This window comes from Excalfactoria chinensis, chromosome 8 (assembly GCF_039878825.1).
Source record: "Excalfactoria chinensis isolate bCotChi1 chromosome 8, bCotChi1.hap2, whole genome shotgun sequence".
Lineage (NCBI taxonomy): Eukaryota > Metazoa > Chordata > Aves > Galliformes > Phasianidae > Excalfactoria > Excalfactoria chinensis.
Window position 1 is genome coordinate 24,057,106 of NC_092832.1, and position 19,086 is coordinate 24,076,191.

General features: G+C 46.4%; 1 protein-coding gene across 2 annotated transcripts in view; it reads right to left on the bottom strand.

Annotated features, from left to right (window-relative positions):
- Nucleotides 1–752: 752 nt before the first annotated feature.
- PLPP3 (phospholipid phosphatase 3) overlaps nt 753–19,086 on the bottom strand; it is a 41,824-nt gene continuing 23,490 nt past the window's right edge. For both annotated transcript variants that reach the window (XM_072343443.1, XM_072343442.1), the window contains exons 3-6: nt 14,352–14,635; nt 13,530–13,587; nt 6,499–6,675; nt 753–2,550 (exon numbers count right to left, since the gene is read on the bottom strand). In XM_072343443.1, coding sequence (XP_072199544.1) covers nt 2,425–2,550; nt 6,499–6,675; nt 13,530–13,587; nt 14,352–14,635 — 645 coding nt within the window. In that variant the 3' untranslated portion in view covers nt 753–2,424. The remainder of the gene's footprint in view (nt 2,551–6,498; nt 6,676–13,529; nt 13,588–14,351; nt 14,636–19,086) is intronic.

Genomic DNA, 19,086 nt, shown 5'->3' on the forward strand with positions numbered 1-19,086 from the left:
CCACCAAGGCTTTTACATTTAGGACAGGTGGAGACTTTTTCCACGTGTAATAAAACAGTATTGCTAATTACAATAATGACAGCAAGTGCTAGCTGCGCTCTGCCTGCTTAATTTCCACCTGCTATTTATTTTCAGTTTGATGTGGTATTTGCTTCCTGTCATGCATTCTTGCAAATCATTTCAGCGCCGCCTTATCTTGCCTATGTGGTTCACCCAAGGAGTGGCCGAAACGTGGCTCTGACCAAGGGTGTCACCAAGGAGAAGTTCCTGTTCTCAGCTCCTGTAAGAAGGGAGAAAAGTGAAATTGCTCCTTTCCCTTTCCGCCTACATCTTTGCAACCCATTGAGCTGCAAGGATTTTTGGCCAGCTACAAAGCAGCTGATCTTCATGGAGAGGTGTTGGCACAGCTGTAAGCCCTACAGGGATGCCCAGATCAGGTTAAGGGGCGTCAGGCTTATTGTTCTTAGGTAATACTTCCTCTAAAGTTTGGAATATTGGCAAAGTGTAAGAGATACAATCAATAAAAAGAGATGTGTTCAAAGCCTGGGCATCACATACAGCTCAATGCAAGCCAACAATTGTATCCATCACATCCTCCTCAGCCAGGAGCTGGTGGGTCCTTCTCACGTCCATCTACAGTGGCATTGGGTCCCTTGCATCCAACTGCCCCCATTTACCAAGTCCAAAAGGGTGACCCCATTTCCCTAGGGGCTCAAATCCAAAAGCAGGACGCAATGCACGCCAGGCTGTTTAGTTGTGTTATGAGCTTTTATTTAAAAAGCACATTTATACAGCAATAATTTCGCAGATACAAACTTTTCATTTTGTATTCTACAAAAGTCTTTGAATATTCTTCTCTTTACAAAAATGGAACATTACAAAAATACAGACAATTTAATATGATTTTTTTTATACAAATGTCTCTAATTGTAGTTATTTTCATTAAAATATTACTACCACAGAACTACAATATTTTAGTCGACTATAAAAAAAAATTAATTCAATGCTTCTTTAAGCAGCAAAATGTAAATAACACAGGTCAGGACACAGTTTATAGTCATAGTGGATATATCTAAAATTGTTTCAGAAATAATATTTTACATAGTTAATTTTTAAGGTTTTATACATTATTTATATAATATTTATATATAAAAAAAAATCATAGCTTGCTATAGTTGAAATGATAGGACGGATTCTGTACGAAGGATGTGCAAATGGCCATTCTGCATGCTTTGTGTGATCCCTTTGCAAACGCGCTCTGTGAAAGGTCTGCAAGCCAAAAACTTGTGGTTTCTGGGCAAAAAAAAAAAAAATAAAATAACATAAAAAAAAAATCCTACAAATCACAATGAATAAGAGGCATGGCTGGCTTCCCACTGGTGTCACCAAGCAGAGCACCAGGATGCCAATGGGATAAATGGGGGATGTACAAATGGACCGACACCCAGGCTGGGACGTGCTGCCCAGCAGCCCGTCCCAAAAGGGCAGAATTCAAGGTTCCCCAGGACTCAACCCTGAGGTTGTAGTGCGAACAGGTCTCCAGCCAAGCCACCATCATGCAAACCATGAGCTTGCAGAACTCCTGCTGTCATTCAGAGAGGGGAGGGCCGGGAAGCAGAGGATGCTCTTTTCCATTTTAGGGCCATTTGCAGCTGCTGCGCACGCCCGGTGGCTCAGGATGAAGCCTCGCTAGGAAGCGAACAGGAAGGAAGAAATGTGGGTTTGTGCTCCAAGGGTACATTTGTTCAGCCTTGCCGCGCATCTCAGGACTGCTTGTGAAAGGTGCGTGGTGTGAACAGAGACCCTCCAGAGATCCTTGGTTGGGCAAGCTCCTTCTATGCTAAGTCACAGTATAGAAAAGAGGAGGCAGAAACAAACTAGCAACCGAAATAAAAAAAATAGCAACTCTTACAAACCAATCCTGGATCTTGACTCAGTGCTGTTTCTCGTATGTAGTGCTATATAATTTGCGAGTTGTTTGGTTGTTTTTGTTTTTCCTTGCCTGCATTAGAAATCTTCATCATCAAAAATAATAAAAACAACCCTAGGATGGCCAGCTTTCCAAAATCCCTTAGTGTTCTTTACGCTATGAACAATTTGGCGTTCACTACAACATGAACACTCAAACCAATTGCACATCCAGAACTCCGGCACCTCTTTGCTTGCTCGGCTTTTTTGCTGGGTGTTTGTTTCTCACTGTTGCTTTTCAGTTGATCACCACCACTCCTTTCCTCCAAATGTCGCGAGTTGATAAAGACCACAGAGTAAGACTTTACCGGTCGGGCAAGAAAGTCTCTCCCTACATTCTACTGTCTGATGAGATTTGAGAGCAGCAGGTAGTTGCTGTCAGCAGTCTTTTTTTTTCTTTTTGCAAAAATAAAAAATAAAGAATAAAATACAACACCAATCCGATTGCTCAAAGGCCTACACCATGTTGTGATGGTTATTGCGTTCGATGATGTCCACAGGTGAGAGGATCTCCTTCCGGATGGGGGGTGGTGGCAGGCAGGTCTTGGGCTTGGGTTTGAAGAGGTCAGAGACATAAAACACCTGTGGGAACAAGAGGGAAGGTAAGCTTAGCCATACTGGGTGATGCTTCATTCAACAGAACACACAGTTATTTAGGTTGAAACACCTGCTGTGCTACTGAATTCCTATAGATAGCCCCTGGATCTTAAGTGCCTGCTACCATCTCTCCTTACAAGATGGAAAAAGGTTCAAGAAGCACAGAACACAGTAAAAACACAAACCATAGAATGGCTCAGGTTGGAAGGGAGCCCAAGGATCATCAAGGTCCAACCCCTCTGCCACAGGCAGGGCCACCAACATCCAGAAATGAATGGTTCAAATGGATGATGGATCCATTTTATTTATCGCTTCGTCATCAGCGAGTGTGGTACCCCAACCTCTGGGAATGGGATGAAAAGCCAGGAAACAGATACAAGCTCACACTCACAAAAAGCAAAGGTCTCCAGCAGGTCAGCCTGACTCATGCTGCCGTTTTAGTGTTGGGATCAATGCAAAACAACACATTCAAGCAAGAGATCAGGTAGGCCTGAAAAGCCTTCAAATCCAAGCTGGGCTAAAAACTACATGCAACAAACCCCCCATGAGCAATGCTCTCCTCTTGTCCCTTTCCCCAGCCCACAGGGAAGAGAGAAGAGGAGGAGCCGTTCCCAACAACTGTTTCCTAAATATCCCGTGATGTCAGCCTTCTCCCGGATGTGAAAAAGCCAGCACTTGGCAATTCTGGGAGGCAGCAACACAATAAGAAACAAAGCGCTGGGAGGAAACTTCCACATCCTCCTTTGGCAGCCGCTGCACAGAGCTTATCAGCACCGTTGCACCAGGGCACCTTCTCCTGTGCCAAACCCCAGGCCGGGAGGAAAAGGACTCAAACACTGCAGATGCTCCAGAGGTGATGAAAGGCAACAAGGACTTTTCTTTTGGTTAGCTGGTACCAAATCTCCAAACTTAGGTCATGCTTCTGCCAACCTGAATTTGCTGGCTCCATCCCTCAGGCGATGTCAAAGCACCAGCAATTCAGAGTAAGGTGTGAACAAGTGAAGCCAAAGCCCTGGGAAGAGCAGCACGTTGTGCTGGGAAGCCATAGCAATTAACAGCATATTTGACTTTTCTCCCACAGAACTCACATGCAACTTCGAAACAAGATAAATGAGGGGAAAAAAAAACCCACATGAATGATATCAGATTGATGCCTCCAGGCTGGTAATACAGGGAAGAAACTAAGATGTTCCTCTGCTTCTCCACATTTTCTAGCTACCCACAGCAAATCCAGTTGTCCTTGGAAACAGCTTCTGCAAGTCTGTATCAGCACGGGCAGATAAGGAACTGAGCTGAATAGACACCAAACCTGCTATAAATGGCAATTCACTCCTACAGCCGTAGCCGCGGGGTCAGGAAGCTCAACTGTTGTTGTTCAGTTTTTATTGCTTCATGGAAACGCACGGAAGGAGCTGACAGGCAAAACAGCTCTTTTTTCTCAGGGACTTGTTGGTATCTGGCCACAAAACAGAGCTGACAGAGTCGCTTAGGGGGTATCCAAGCGAGAGTGTCTGCACCTCCAGCTCCATTGCAGAATCCAGAGGGACCTACACCAGATCACAAGCCTGGATCTGGCCTCCTGCTGCAGCATCTCAGTGTAAAGGCATCTTGAATTGCTCTGGCAATGGTTATCTGCTCAGCTGTTAATAAGCGTAAAACCCCAGCTCGGCTGGCTTGCTGTGTTTCTGGTGCCAGTTGGTTTGCATGCCCACCTCAGAGAGCTGGATTCAATCAAAACGATGTCCAATTTCTGCACCGACATGGCCATGACAAATTGATTTACGGGAGGAGATGGCTCTGTGCAAGAAGCACATGGGGATGACGCTGAGTCTGGTCCTTGTTTTAGACAGGAATGAGATATAGGAGAGTGCTGTCCTGTGTATTTCAGCTTTCACCGTGCTGCTCGCTGCTTTTCAGGGTGGAATTCAGAGACTGGGTATGAGTTTTCATTTCTTCTTAAACTGCATTTCACTTCAACGTGGCTGGAGGTTACACAAATACTTATAGGAATTATGAAACATGATCTTTTGGGGTTGAAGCAGTGTTAAATCCTCCTAATGTTTGAAATGTTTTACACCAAAAAAAAGGACTAATAAACGTGCAAAGTTTTTTTCACTTGGATTAGTTCCATTTCCTGTAGAAGGTGCTCTCCACCCATAAAGAAAACTTGACAGCAGAAGACCAAGCGTCTGTTATACCAAGCAATTCAAGATGTTATGTTGCCACTTAACAGTTCATATTCCTTTTTGGTGTACTGAAGAAGTCCTTAATCACAGACAGAGGGGTTAAAACAACCATCTGAGCAAACCAGAGTGATATCAGGAGCACATCCTTCCAATGCCTGCCTTTTTCTCCCTCCATCAGAAGAGATGAACTACGCGGCACATAGCAGGCTGCCTACAATGCAAGCATAAAAACTATTTCCATTTAAGCAGTCCTCATCATATTTCACCCTGGAACCGAGTCTGAATGTTTCATCAGCTGGAAGTGCTTGACACTAATGTCTTCTGCTTGTTATTTCAGGCACCGGAAGACCAACGCGTCTGCAGCAGCACAACCTGGATTTAAGTTCTGGCAGTCCTCGGAGGTGAAACCCACAATTGGTTTCTAGCAGAAATTATAGCCTGATAAGTATGGTGTTTTAACAGCCATCATCAGATGTGCTCCTGAAGGCTTTGCTGTGGGAAGGGAAAGAGCAGCAGGTCCCTGCCTCCACTTCAGAGCATCCTCTGCACAATCACACAAACCCAGATCTGGGCAAGCACTCCCAGGACACTGCTGTGACCTCCATCCACCCAGGGAGCGTGCAATGAGGCTTTCCCAAATGCTTTCTCCAATAAGCATGGAAACAAGCAAGCTGGGAAGGGCAGTGCCAGCAGATCCATGTCCATCCATAAGCTCCCGGGCAGCTGCTTCCGATGCCTCGGCACAGGAAAACCAGCCCAGCCCGCTGTGGCCTCCCCTTCCCAGCACAGCCTCCATCTGTTGGGGGAAAAGGCCAGATCTGCTGCTTGTCCCAGCCAGGAAGCATAAGGATGTCTGCACTTAGCATCCGGAGAGCTGCTGCCTTCCTGACACCGTGATCTGGCCATTATCCCACTTCCCAATGGAGGGGTGACCACCCCCCATTAACAAGACCCGGTGATGTGCACTTGATGTCTGCACCTACTGCATGTCCTGGAGAGGTAAAGATTCCCAGGATGTGTGCAAAAACCCTGGTGATATTTCTATGAAAGATAGAGGAACTGCAATGCTGCTTCTAGCAGGCAGTAAGCAGCAGCACATCTCTCTGCTGGCTTCCTGAATGAGACACTGGCACTAGGCAATAGCCAAACCCAACAACCACTGCTCAGCAGGTTAATAACGCTTCAAAAAGAACTTCCCAGCAATGCCATTTTTTGACTTGGCTTTGGATTGTCACCAGTGAGTGAAAAGGACGTGAATAACCTTGTTTTTCTCCTCGCAAAATAAAACTTTAGCAATACTTGCCTCCAGGTTTGCTTTACTTTTTTACACCAGCTCAAATAACAACAAAAACCAGAAAGCAATAAGCTGTTAAAACTTTGGTTTGGGGAGTTGGTACAGAGATGTGAATGACCCCAGCCCCTTTGTTTCTGCACAAGGCAGCAGCCCTGAAAGCGACTTCCCTCCCCGGCCCCAAGCATTCCCATCTGTCACTTCCAGTTATGGGGCTTGCAATCAGGGCGCTGCTCTGAAAGTAAATTGCATGAGAACAGCCCAGGCTGCCATGGGACAAGCAGGAGCAGCTTTTGTTACCAGTCTTCTCAAGAGCCTTACTGCTGCAACAAGAAAAACAAACACCCCAACACAAGAGGTGGGAGTTGCTGTGGCAGTGGATAGGTGCAGCAGCACTGGTGACCCCGAGCAGTGCATCCCCTCCCATACAATTGCCCCCACTGGAGCAGGACTTACCACGCAGTAAGCCACCAGGGCTCCCTGTGCAAAGCCTGCCAGCACGTCAGTGGGGTGATGCTTGTGGTCTGACACACGGGACAGGCCGGTGTAAAACGCCATCATGATGAGTGTGAATTGCAGCAGGGGACGGAGCAGGCGGGCGCCTTTCCACGTGAACCTGGCCTGCAGATAGAACTGTGGGGAAGAGAGGAGAAACAAAAAGGTTGTTGTTAATTTGAGGCTTCACCTGCAGCAGGGAGGAGGTGAGGCAGCTTGCACTGCTTTAATACAAAAGGGAGAGATGCTTTTGCTGGGTTCCCTGAAACCACAAATAACTTAACACCACCATTTACGTACTATAGCAGAATTAATGGAAAGATGATACAGGGGAAGCACTGCATTAGTGGATTTAGCATGTTTGGCTGTTGCATAAACATTATATTTACCCCTTGTTTGGAAAGAATAAGCAACAGGCTCTTCAGGGGAAATGAAACATCGTGTCCTTGGAACGGAGCAGGTGCTCCAAATTACTCAAACTGTTGTTAGCAAATTAGCATGGAAGAGAGCAGTACCAAAACAGCTTGGTGCTGGCTAACAAGCATTATAATTCTGGGGGATAATTCTGCAAACCAGTCAGAGCCTGGGAACAGGGCCACATCCCCACAGCACGCTTCCTGCACCATACAAACCGGCCCATGCAATGCAGTGGGATGAGCTGTAGCTCTTGGGTTCCCACAGCACCCCATATATCTGCAGCCTCCTGGGCTGAGTACCCCTGCGTTGGGCTGCTTTTCTGCTTTATGAAAGTGATTTATGTGCTTGGGACAAAGATGAGTCTTCAATCTCTTTAAAAGTCCCCCTCAAAAAAACAAACAGCATCTTTTCAGTATCATTTCTAATGACACACACTATTGCCAAGGGTTTGGATCAGGAATACTTCTGGTCCAGGGTGCAGTGCAAAACTCAAGTTTCCAATATGTTGTTGTAGAGCAAGAATAGGTCTGAGTATTTTATCTTATCAACTGTTACTCTTAGTTCTACCAGGGAGCTTTGAAACCTAATATCTTCCAATACCATCGTATGATTCTATGATCTTACTTCAGGTTTTGTCCCACCAAACCCTTTAAGAAAGGGATTTGCTACTGGATCAGACATTCATCCTTTTGCACAGCTCTCAAATCATATCCCACAAGCTTGGACTAAGCAGGTGGGTCATAGTTGACAAAGCAAAGTATCAATTGAAAATTAGCAATGGAAAGCACTGAATTTAAACCCACAAAGTAGGCAGTTTTTGAAGGGTGAAGTAGTTAAATAGTTCTCTAAATTAAGGGAAAACACCAAACCTGAGTGAGATCTGTGCTTTGGACAAACTGGAATCAACTAGATTATATTGAGATCTTACATTTTCTTTAGAAACAATCTCAGAACTGCCCAGCCTCTGCCCTAGAATCCTCTGGCTCTGTTACCTCCTGCTCCGGGCACTGGCCAAAGAGGTCAGAAACCACTGAAGCAAAACTTGTTTCCACTGCAATGTCCATTCCCTCCCTTGCATGCCACTTGCACACCATCCCCACTGAGCCTCATTGAAACCAGCCCAGGAGTTCAAAAGTTATCAGGCTCTGCAGGCTGCCAGGCAGACAGACAGATGCAGATGGTGGGGTCACCCCAGTCCTGTTTGCATAGGAAATTGCACTAAAATGGTGCGAGGGTTTGTTTGTGTACTGATTCACTCCTTCCACAGCACAGCCCTGGGTTGTGCAGCTTGTGCATATGCTATTAGCATTTATGTAGTGCATGTGCTGGGAGACATCAAAGCACCCGGTGCTAATTGACACATTTCTTTGAAAATCTGCTTTTTTTTTTGACTATCTGGAAGCTAAAGTCTGCTAGATTTGGGTGGGAACGGGGCTGGATGAAACCCTTCCTAGGAGGGGATGCAGGAGCAAGACCACAGCCTGGCTCATCTCCTCCACAGCTCATTACAAGGCAGCAGGAGGGAGAAGCAGCAGCCACTGGAGCAGCCTGGAGAAGGGGTGGATGAAGTGAAGTGAGGTCATGTAGAACCCGAGTTATTTGGAGCTCCCATCCGCTGCCTGGCTTCTGGCAGGGGCTGAGTTACCACAGAGCAGATGGCTTAAAGGACATCACTTTGCTTTTCTCTTGCCAGGGGACTTCCAAGTCTTGTCGGGGACAACCCATAGCCACACACAGCCCACTGGGGGAGGAGTTGGCATGGGACATAGGCTGAGAACATCACCTCCAGCCTCGGGGGACTTTCTGCCACCCAGACATCCCATCCTGTTCACACTCTCCCCACCACAAGCCTGAATTCCATCAACTATGTCCCTTAGTCACTCTAAGGCTTCCTTCTGGGAAGCAGCTGGGCTTGTTCCTGTCCTGCAGTTACCTCCTTCTCCAGCCCTACCTGTACCAAGAGCAACATGGGGCAAAAGCTCTCAAAACCTAAACTCTCCCCTATGTAACACCCAGCACCAAATGGAAGAGCTGGTTGCCTCTCCCACCCTATTGAGAACCACCTTCATTCCAGCAACGCAAGTCACATCTCAGCCCTGGTCTCTGACATAAAACCACCTTACTCCCTTACTTAGGTCATTACTAAGCTTGAGTCCAAGTCCACAACCACGACGGAGTTCCCTTCACACGTTCACATCATCACTCAGCAGCACAAAGACACTGGGGCCTTCTCCATCCCTCAGCAAAGCCGTGGTTGTCCAGACAAAAATCAGCAACACCTGTAATTTCCTTTACAAAACAGTAGACCACAGTGAAACCCACACTCTGACTTGAAGGCCTCACCCACCGACACTCAATAAATACACAAGCTACTCTCATTTTCTCCAGAATCAGTCAATGCTGTTGAGGGATATAATTTAGTTCATCCTCCAAGTAGCTGGCTTGGAAACTCAGGAAAGTTCTTGCTACAAAAAAAAAATCCAGCCTTATAGTCTCAGGTGTTAAGACAGGAGCGTAAAGCCCCAGTTGTCCCTCAAATATAGACACATAAACCCAAGGTGTGGGTCAGGTCTGGAGTTGTGCACGTAGTGAGCTATTACAGACCTCCTTCCTCAGCCTGCTATAAATGTGAATTATGGGCTCGCTCAGCCAAGGAGCAACAAAGCAAGGAAAATTAAGACAAAGAGGATTACCCAAGCATCATTTCCCCTTCTAAGTTTTTATACAAAGGCCTGATGCTAATTTGGAATTCTTGGTGACAAGGAGGCTGCAAGAAACAGCCCTGGATTCTCAGTGTTTATAACCAACTCTTGGGAGTTCTGGCTATGCAGCAAGCACCTTTCCATGGGTTTTCTTCCCCAAAAACCTTCCAGGAGTTGGTATGGACACATATTTCCCTGTTGGGAACTCATGACCAAACCAACTGTGTAGGCTGGCCACGGAGCTTGATGCTAAAATAGGGCACTTGCTACGGTGCCAGGCAATGGGAACGCCATGGTCATCCACTGCCCCACTGCTCCTGCCCAGCCATGAGCATCCTTTGCAGACCTAATACACTCCAGCAATTTCTCCCCATATTTCTGGGGTTATTTCTCCCCACAACAGCATTTCTTAGCAATATTGAGGTCTCCTGTTAGATCCTACTCGTATCATCCCTGTATCCCACCAGGGCATCCAATACACTATCCACCATAAACCTGTTTTGGAGCAGGGGATTACTCACATCCACACATCACTGATGAGCATATACAGCACATTTTGAACACAGCTCAATTTCAAGTGTGGAGTGATGTAGTATCTTTTAATAGACCAACTAAAGCTTTCTGAACCCACAAAGTCCATTAGGTGGAATGAAGGACTTAAAAACATCATCACGCAGAATGAGCTGCAAGAGCAATGCCAGGAAGTGACTTATCCTTCAAAAAATGAAGTATTGTTTAATACAGAGCTTGAATGTCGCACCTTAGGACACAGCTGAACCTCTGCAGCATGCACTCAGCCCCACAAATGCCCTCAAAGTACCTTTGCCACCACCAGTGCCCCAAAGCTCCCAGCCAGTTTCCATAGCACCACCACCAACCTGCTGCCACAACAAAGCTCTGCCATCTGTAACAGCTAAAAATTCACTGAACTGGGCAAGACACTAACCCTTTGCACTAATCCTTGGGCCAATATAACCAGCCTTAAATCAGTAAAATAAAATCAGTCTTAGAGGAACAAAACCCCTCCATGGAGATGGATAAATGCAGCAGATGGGGAGAAGAGCAGCAGCTGCTGGTTGCTGGCAACTCCAGTGCTCCCACATGAGGGCAGGCAAAGGAGATCAGAGATGGCTTTTTGCTCCAAGGCACGGCCCTTAGAGTCACACACGGGCACTTTCTAAGCCTGTTGCACAGTTGAAAGTAGATCAGGCAGCAGGCACTGGAGCGAAGCTGCATTAGAAAATGAACCAGGGGTTTTTCCATGTGTTGCATACATGCTGCAGTTCCGGGGTCTCCAGCATGCCCAATACCACCAGTGCCCTGCAGGCACCTGCATTCCCATTTTAGATCTTGCTTGTTCCAAATCTTAGAATATCCCAAGTTAGAAGGGAACCCCTAAGGATCATCAAATCCAACTCATGGCTCCACACAGGGACCCCCCTAAAAATCAAACCCTATGTCTGAGTACATCATCCAGATGCTTCTTGAACTCTGGCAAGCTAAGTGCCTTGACCACTTCCCCACAGAGCCCAAAACTGAACACGGTACTCAAGCTGAAGCCACGACAATGCAGTGTAGAGTGGGACAATCACTTCCCTCGCCAGCTGATACAGCCGGCCTTCATTGCTCCAGGGCACACCATTGACTCACATTCAACTTGCCACCAACCAAGACCCCCAAATCTCCTTCTGAATGGCTGCTCCCCAGTTTCTCATTCCCCAATCAGTACGTATTACCAAGGTTGCCTCTTCCCAGGTGCAGAATCTGGCACTAACTCTTCAATTTCATGCTGATGAAATTGATTTACCATTACCCAGCTCTCTAATTTGTCCAGATCCCTGTGCAAAGCCTCACTACACTTGACAGAGTCAACAAAATCCCTCTCCATTTAGGATCTTCAGCAGACTTGCTCAAAACGCCTCCTAGTCCTACATCCCAAGGCATTTATGAAAGCATTAAAACAGAGCAGACCCTAAAACAGAGTCCTGCAGAACACCGCTAGGAATTGGCCATCCCCCTGATGTAACTCCGTTTACTATAACCAAAAGCTGGCTTTCCAGAAAGAAAAAAAAACAACACACAGACCAAAAAACTAAAGTGGTGAAGCAGAGAAGCGTGCACGGTGCCCTTCAGTAAACAGGTCAAGTTCCAGCAGCTTTGGCCAAAACAAACAGGTAGGATGATGGGATGAGGCTGAGCACTGCTGGGGAGGCCCATGTTTATCCCCTAGTCTGAAAGATGCTGCAGGGCACAATGCTGAGCAACAGGTGAGGGATCAGGCTGGGCTTCCAAGAAGGCCGAAATCTTAAAACTTAATATGCATTTGCTATGTGTATGGGGAAATAAATGCCACCAACTTAATGTGGACTGGCAGTACTTGCTGTTTCCAGATGTTGGGCTTAAAAGCCAACTTATCTGCCTGCTTGCAGAACACACTAAATAAATAACTGCCCCTCCTGAAGTCGTGCAAGTGATGATTTCCAAACTCAGCTCGGAAAGTTTTGCAGAGGCAGGACAGGAGGGCTGAGCCTCCTGCAAAGCATCAGCACGTCAGCTCCAGCACTGGGGGATGCTCACCCACATCGCCACCCACTGTGCTTCGGGGTGTGCAAGTGGAGCTGAGCCTTTGGAGGGGTGCTCAGTGCAGAAGGAAGAGCTATTTTAGTGCAAGCAGTGATTTTTGTCAGCAGAGGGGAAAAAAAAAAAGCTGTGGCATGGAGCTGGTTTCTGTTTTATTTTCTGCCCCGTCCTCCCCACGCTGGCTTCTGGTAAGGGGAATGCAGTGGGAGCAGCCAGCTTCTCCCACAGCCCATCACCTGGCTGTGCTTCAACCTCATTATTGTAAGTCAGCTGGGAGGAGGAAAAGAACGAATTGTTTCCCCAAAAAATCCGAAGAGTTTCAATAGTTGGGGGAAAAAAAATGTAGGGAGAACAAAGGAAGAATTTAATACCCTTCCCCCTTCCCCTTACACTGCCTGGAAAGCTTAGTAATTAAATTAAAGAAACAGCTCCCAGACCAGGGAGGGCAAATCCAGGGATTAAAAGCCAAGAGGGAGCAATGGTAATTTATCTTTTCAGAAGGGAAAGTAAAGAGATGGGGGGAGAAGCACTGCTCAGAGATAAATAAGAGTTCATGTTTAATGTTTTTACAAGCACAGTGCTGTTTCTTTGCTTGCCAATCTGAGCTTATGGGAGATGGAGGGCACAGACCTCGAATGGAATCTGAAGACTTTCTACTTACTATTATTTTTAAGCACCAATCACTATCCAAATCATCCCCTCCTCAGCACCAAAACCTTCACGTGGGGTCTTTGGTGGGGACTGGGGGGTGGTACAGAGAGCAGCCCTGCCAGGAAGCACCTTGGCACGCAGCAGCAGCAGCCCCAGCCCCACACAGGAAGGGCAGAGCCATTTGTCACCGACAAAGGGAAATACAGCCCAGCCCTCTGTGCTGGATCCGGCCAGGCAGGCTGCTTCACCTGCTCTGCCACCCCTAAAAATCAGCCTTCATGCCTAACAGAGTTATGATTGTGCATCCACCCCCAAGACCAATGCAACATTTTGGTACCCTCCAAATGGTCCCCAATGGAAATCACAGTCTGAGGTGAGCAAAATAGTTCAAGTCACCCACAGGGTTAATAGGACTCAGATTTAACTGCAGACTTGGCTGCATTTGAAAGGTGTGCAGCCCAACTATAAACTGGGAGTCTCCATCCCAAATAACACCACGGAGTCCAAGAGTGGGATTTTTCCACCACTAGCATATTTAGACTCTTGTTTTATCCTCCAGTCCTTATCGTGTCACTACTGCTACTGAATGTGGGCAAACACCTTGAGTGGGGAACTGGGGTTGAATCAACTGAGGTCACTTACCACCAAATACAGCATGGTGTAGAGGGAGAAGGATGCGTGCCCAGAGAAAAAGGATTTCCTGCAAAACAAAGCAGGTGTTAAGAACCAAGTCATCACAGCATTCTTACATGACACTGTAACATTACGTATGATATGATAACCTGCCCCCAGCTACCACCAGGGTGCCAAAGCAGAAGGAATCAAAGCCCCCGTTTTTTGAGCTATGAAAACCCTGTTATCCGCCCCGCTCACTCCTCAAGCTGAAAATGAATGGAGGGACAGGATGCGTGCATTGTTTGTCCCTTCCTGGTCTATTCATGGGACAGCACAGTTATTTCCAGGACAGCACGATAACTCATCGTCTCGCCTCAAATAGCCAGGAAACTGTAAATAAATGGAAAGCAAGCACTTCCCCCGTTGCTTGATTACAGCACACTCCTAAAAGATGTCAAGACTTGGGCATGTGATGGGTTTGATGGAGAGTGTGAAAGGAAGGTGCTGGTAGCCTCTCCTGCTGGGAAGAAAAGCTGTCCCTGCTGCACCATGGGCTGGATTGCTCACATCCATTCAGCTCTGATGATAAATTCCCACATTGAGTAACTTCTCATGAAACAATAGTGTAGGAGTAAAGAGAAGGGAAAAGGAATATTATTCAGCTGAACCCTGTGGCTCCCAAGGGAAACTGCCTCTCGCTGGCAGAAGGAATTACAGCCTTCCCAGAGACAGCACCAGCAAAGCCACCTATTGCTAGCAGAAAAACCCCCAAAGAATAAGTATTTTTTAGTATGCCTTACTTAGTAAAAGGCATAATATTGGCATCAGCAACAAGACAAGTGCTCTCACCTGGCTTCCTGGACCTTGCTGTCACTTCCCCTGCAGGTGTAGTTCTGGATGTAAACCCCCTTCGAGCAGTTGATGGTGGAGAAATCCAGGTCACAAACCTCAAGGAAATGTGGCCGCAAGCGTCCGACGGACACTTTGGCAATGTCTGTGAAGGACTGGCTGATGGCACAGCCAAAAACAAAGCAGCCCACTTGCTTGTAGAGAGCTGCCACATAAGGGTTCTGGATAAAGGAGTGTGACTTCTCCTTTAGGTAGTGGATGCGGTAGAGCTCTCCTGTGATAATCTGTAGAGGACAAGGAACAGAGAGAGGATGTGGTTAGAGAGCAGGAGAGATGCTTTCCAAAACTGGCTGAGCCAGCAAGATGAAGACATGCCAGATTGCAAACCAAACCAGGAAAGACAAATTAATTCTTACAACACACTGGTGAATGATTTGTCAGCTTAAAGCCAGAGCTGCATCTCACAAAGGCAGCAAATCTGGACAGTGTATATTTATTTGTAAATCCTTTCTTGAAAGCCAGTGATGGTCTTGGCTGGTGGGACTGCACTGTCCACACAAAGCCCATCTGCATCCTTGCTGCTTACACAAGATGAAGTGCAGCTCAGGGAACCGAGAGAATACTTTGGCTATATAGATCAGTGCCTGCTCTTCCTCAAGCTCACACCTCACCCAGCCCACTACAGACACCTCCAAGCATCTCCTATTGATAATTTATTTCCACAAAGAGAGCAAAGCATTGTACAGAGCCCCTCCTGGTGCTCCTCATTTTCCCCTTTTTTACTGTCTCCAAGGAAAAGATTGCAAATTACACTCCACAAGATTTTGTTTATGACAAAATTCCAAGAGGAAAAAAAAGGCGGATTTAGGCTTAGCTGTATCTTCACATAAGTGAAATAGTGCCCCAGATCAATACATTTTTATTTCCACGACTCTGTTAACATGAAACAGAGACATAATCAGTGATTGCTTGTGAAGGAGAAGCCACACTGGTCCTTTATCAAAGTGATAGTGAGGTGGGCAACAACTCCCAAACCTGTTGTTCTGAAATCCATGAGTATAACAGGGTAAGACTCAGAAAACACTGCACTCTCTAGACTCTGGACCCAGATTCGCTGCCACCAGACCCCATTCCAACCATGCAGAGCCTTCATAAACACCAGGTATGGCTGGGGATTTCGAGGGGTTCTGCAGTTGCATGGCAGCAAATGATGCACTTGTGGTACCACCAAAGGCTTTGACAATATGGCCATAAATCACTGTCACGGAGCAGAGGGTCAGCGTCTCACAAACCCAAACACTTAAAGACAGCTTAATGAAAACCAGGTGCTGAAACCAAGTCCAAAACTTCTTACCTCTCCCAAAGAGGCTTAAATTGTTCTCCGCCACGTTACACATCTAGCTTTTGAGCTCCAGATTTACAGCTTTAGGATTTCATTCATTACTTTGAATGTTTTTATACCTGACCGATAAAGCAAAGGCAAGGTTTGGGGTTGCTGGTTTTTTGTGTTTTTATTTTGTTGGCTGCCCCCTCGTCTCTGCCCCTCTCTGCTCCAGTCACAAGGACTGCGATACGTAGATTCAACCATCAGGAAAAATGCCTTCATGTTAATCCCTTTCTGGAGCAGGCAGCAATATTCCTGCTGGCGTGGCAGCCTGCCAGCAGTGTGCAGGAGACAAGGCTCCCCTGCTTACCTTTTAAAAAGCTTGGCACAATGTTTGGAAACTAATAAACTGGAAAAGTATGGCAATTAGACCGAGAGGAGATGAAGCTGTATCATTGTTTAAACTCACCCAAACCGTGGCTTGAAAAAACAAAGGTTGACCTAACGCATCTGAAATCACAGCTAAGCAGGCTTTATCAAGAAGAGATAGAGGGATAATAATAAAAAATAAAGACCAAGCCAGAGCTTTCAGCAGCCAGGAGCAGAAATACATCATGCAGCTGTGCCATCATCCTGGGCTTACACGTAGAAGTCAACATATACTCTTAGAAGGCTGGTCATAGCCAAGTGTTGCCTGGAGAACTGCAGCTAACCAGCTCTGGTGTCATTTTAATCCTCAGGGACCCCACACCATCATTTTCACAGTCTTCATCTTCATTCTACCTTCAAGTCCAAGCTGGGAGCCAGGAAATCTCTGTGCATGAGAACCAAATAACGTTGGAATGTCTGCTTCTCTTCCAGGAGGCAACACTGGGGCATCCCAGATGGATGAACATCATTGGTATGGTTGGACCCACAGCTGTATGGGGACTATTGTTCTCACCTGGTGCCTCTCCCTGGGCTCACTCCCATGCTAGTGCCAAAACCTCATGGGCACATGGTCTCTGCCTCTACTGCACCACACAAGGGCACAGCTACTGCCCACAGCCTCCCAAAAGCCTAAATCTGCAAAGAAGAGAATGACAAGGGCTTAAAACTCCCAGATTTTGCAGAGAGGGAGACAAGCTGGCTGAAGGGTGACATCTGATCCTGGCGGATGTGCCATTGCTCCCGGCTCACAAAACAGATCCACGTAAAGCCCAGGCTCCTGGCCTCGGAAAGGCATGTGACCATTTTAAGTAGGGGCCAACAAAAGTCTGGGGATTAATATTTCTCACTCACCCTTGGTGGTCCTGGTAATTGCATACACGTAGCAGACTGTAAATTGTGTGGCCTTTTCTACATCTTAAGTTCTCCTGTCCGTTTTACCATTATCATAATTTATCAGCAGCAGCCCAATTAGCCTGTGATTACTTATAGAGCCTTTATAATCCCTTAGATCTTTGCGGTATCGTTCTCTGTGTCTTAATCGCATCGAAGCCTTCAACTGTGAAACAAACAGCTGATCTGGCAGAATCTCCTGGGATTTCTGAGTTACACATTTTCTTTGGTGTTTTCCCATAGGCACTCACAGCCTGCCAGGCTATCAGCAGCACTGAGGAAAATGGTATTTTCCATCCCAATGACCATCAACCCACTTTTTTTTATGCAAGATGACCATTTTCCAACAGGAAGAGTAGGAGACAGGAGCACACAGCCAACATCTCCAGATTGGTTATATCCAATATCCAGGGAATCAGCCTTAAATCAGTATACATATAGGTATTAAAACTAGATCCACATCCTCTCATGCCTTGATCGCAGCAAAGGTCTTCACCTCTGCATTTACTTCATGGGTTGCCCAAGTGTCCTCAAAGCCATTTAAAACATGACCTGGACCCTACTTAGGGTTAGGCCATCCATCACACCACATAAAAGAAAAGATGTGAAGTTCTGGCTTTGCCACCCAAAATGCCATCCTTCCAACCACTGTGCCGACATTTCAAGGCAAAAGCTTTGAGGGAAAAAAAGAGGAACAACAAAAAAAAAGGAGCAGAGTCAGTGCTTTGTGGATTTGGAAGGAATTCCTATTATGCTACAATAATTCTGGTATCTGGGTTACATCTGAAAAAGAGGTCAGACTGACTTGAATTTTCCATGCATGCTGCCATAGCACTGCAGTCTGTTTCTTCGATTCCTCGTTAGGCTTTTGTTTCACTCACCAGCAAATAACGGAGCTTTCAAATTTACCTTATTATGTTACATTTGTTGTGGGCACAGCGAAACCAGTGCAGAAACATCTGATTCTTTGGGGATTTTCTTTTTCTTTTAATTGACCTGCTATTTCGCGGCAGAAAGCTGATGGATCACATAGGCAGCTGATTATGTTTCCAGTTTCTGTTCCAACTCCTGTATTTGCCACTGCCTTATTACTGATCTGAAGCACACCCTGCATGCAGCCAGCATGACGATAGCTCGGGCAGTAATGCGAAAATGAAAGGCTTTCTCATTTTGTTTTTATGGCTTTTCCACACTTGGGGGTAATTCACCTGCAGGGTAAAACTCTGCTGTATTTATGGAATCAAGGAGTTGTCACCTTTTGGAGGTTGTTTTGAGGAGGAGGGGATGAGAAAGAGGCAGTTTTGGGGATCTGTGTTGCTAAGTGAATCTATTTGGTCAGAGAATGATGGAGAGCTGGCAAATGTGCAACCTGCCTGCAAGCAAGCCTACAGCCCACTGATATCAAACCAAGAGGAATGGGATGGCTGTCACTTCTGCTGGCCACCATGGGAAGGAACATCAGTGCTCAATGAGAATCCAAGGACAACACAGTCAGGATACTCTGGGAAACATTCATGGGACTTGATTATTTTTGGATGGTCCCTTCTAATGGAACTATTCTAGTCTATCCTATTCACTACTCAAAGCAGTGATGGGTTATTACCAAAGCAGGTACCACATCATGCTAAAACATCTGCAAGCCAGGACATTTCTCCTGCAAGAAAGGATGATCTGACTTGTCCCTCTTTAGCACTCTCAGATGAAGGAGTGAGAAGAAGGCAGCATCGCTGGGGAAAGCACCTGAGCTGTGCTGGCAAGGAAGGAAAATGTAGGTACTTTTCATGAAGTAACACTGGGGAATTTCATCTGCAGATGGAAGTGTTTGACTGCAAGCCAGGAGACAGCTCCTGCCTGAGCAACGAGACATGTGGTGGAAGGAGCCTCAGCTCCATAGGCTGAATTCAGTTTTTTGGCTGAAATAATAAAGCCCTCACTGGGCAATCACCTCCTAGCACGGCTCTAGGAAAGCTGGCAAGACAAAAAGAAAGGAGAAGACATTGGGAAGGTGGCATATTCACTACTGTTTACAGTGAGGGCTCTGGGAATATGCTGCCTGTGCTAGGTTTTAATTGTCTTTTTAATATGCCAGTA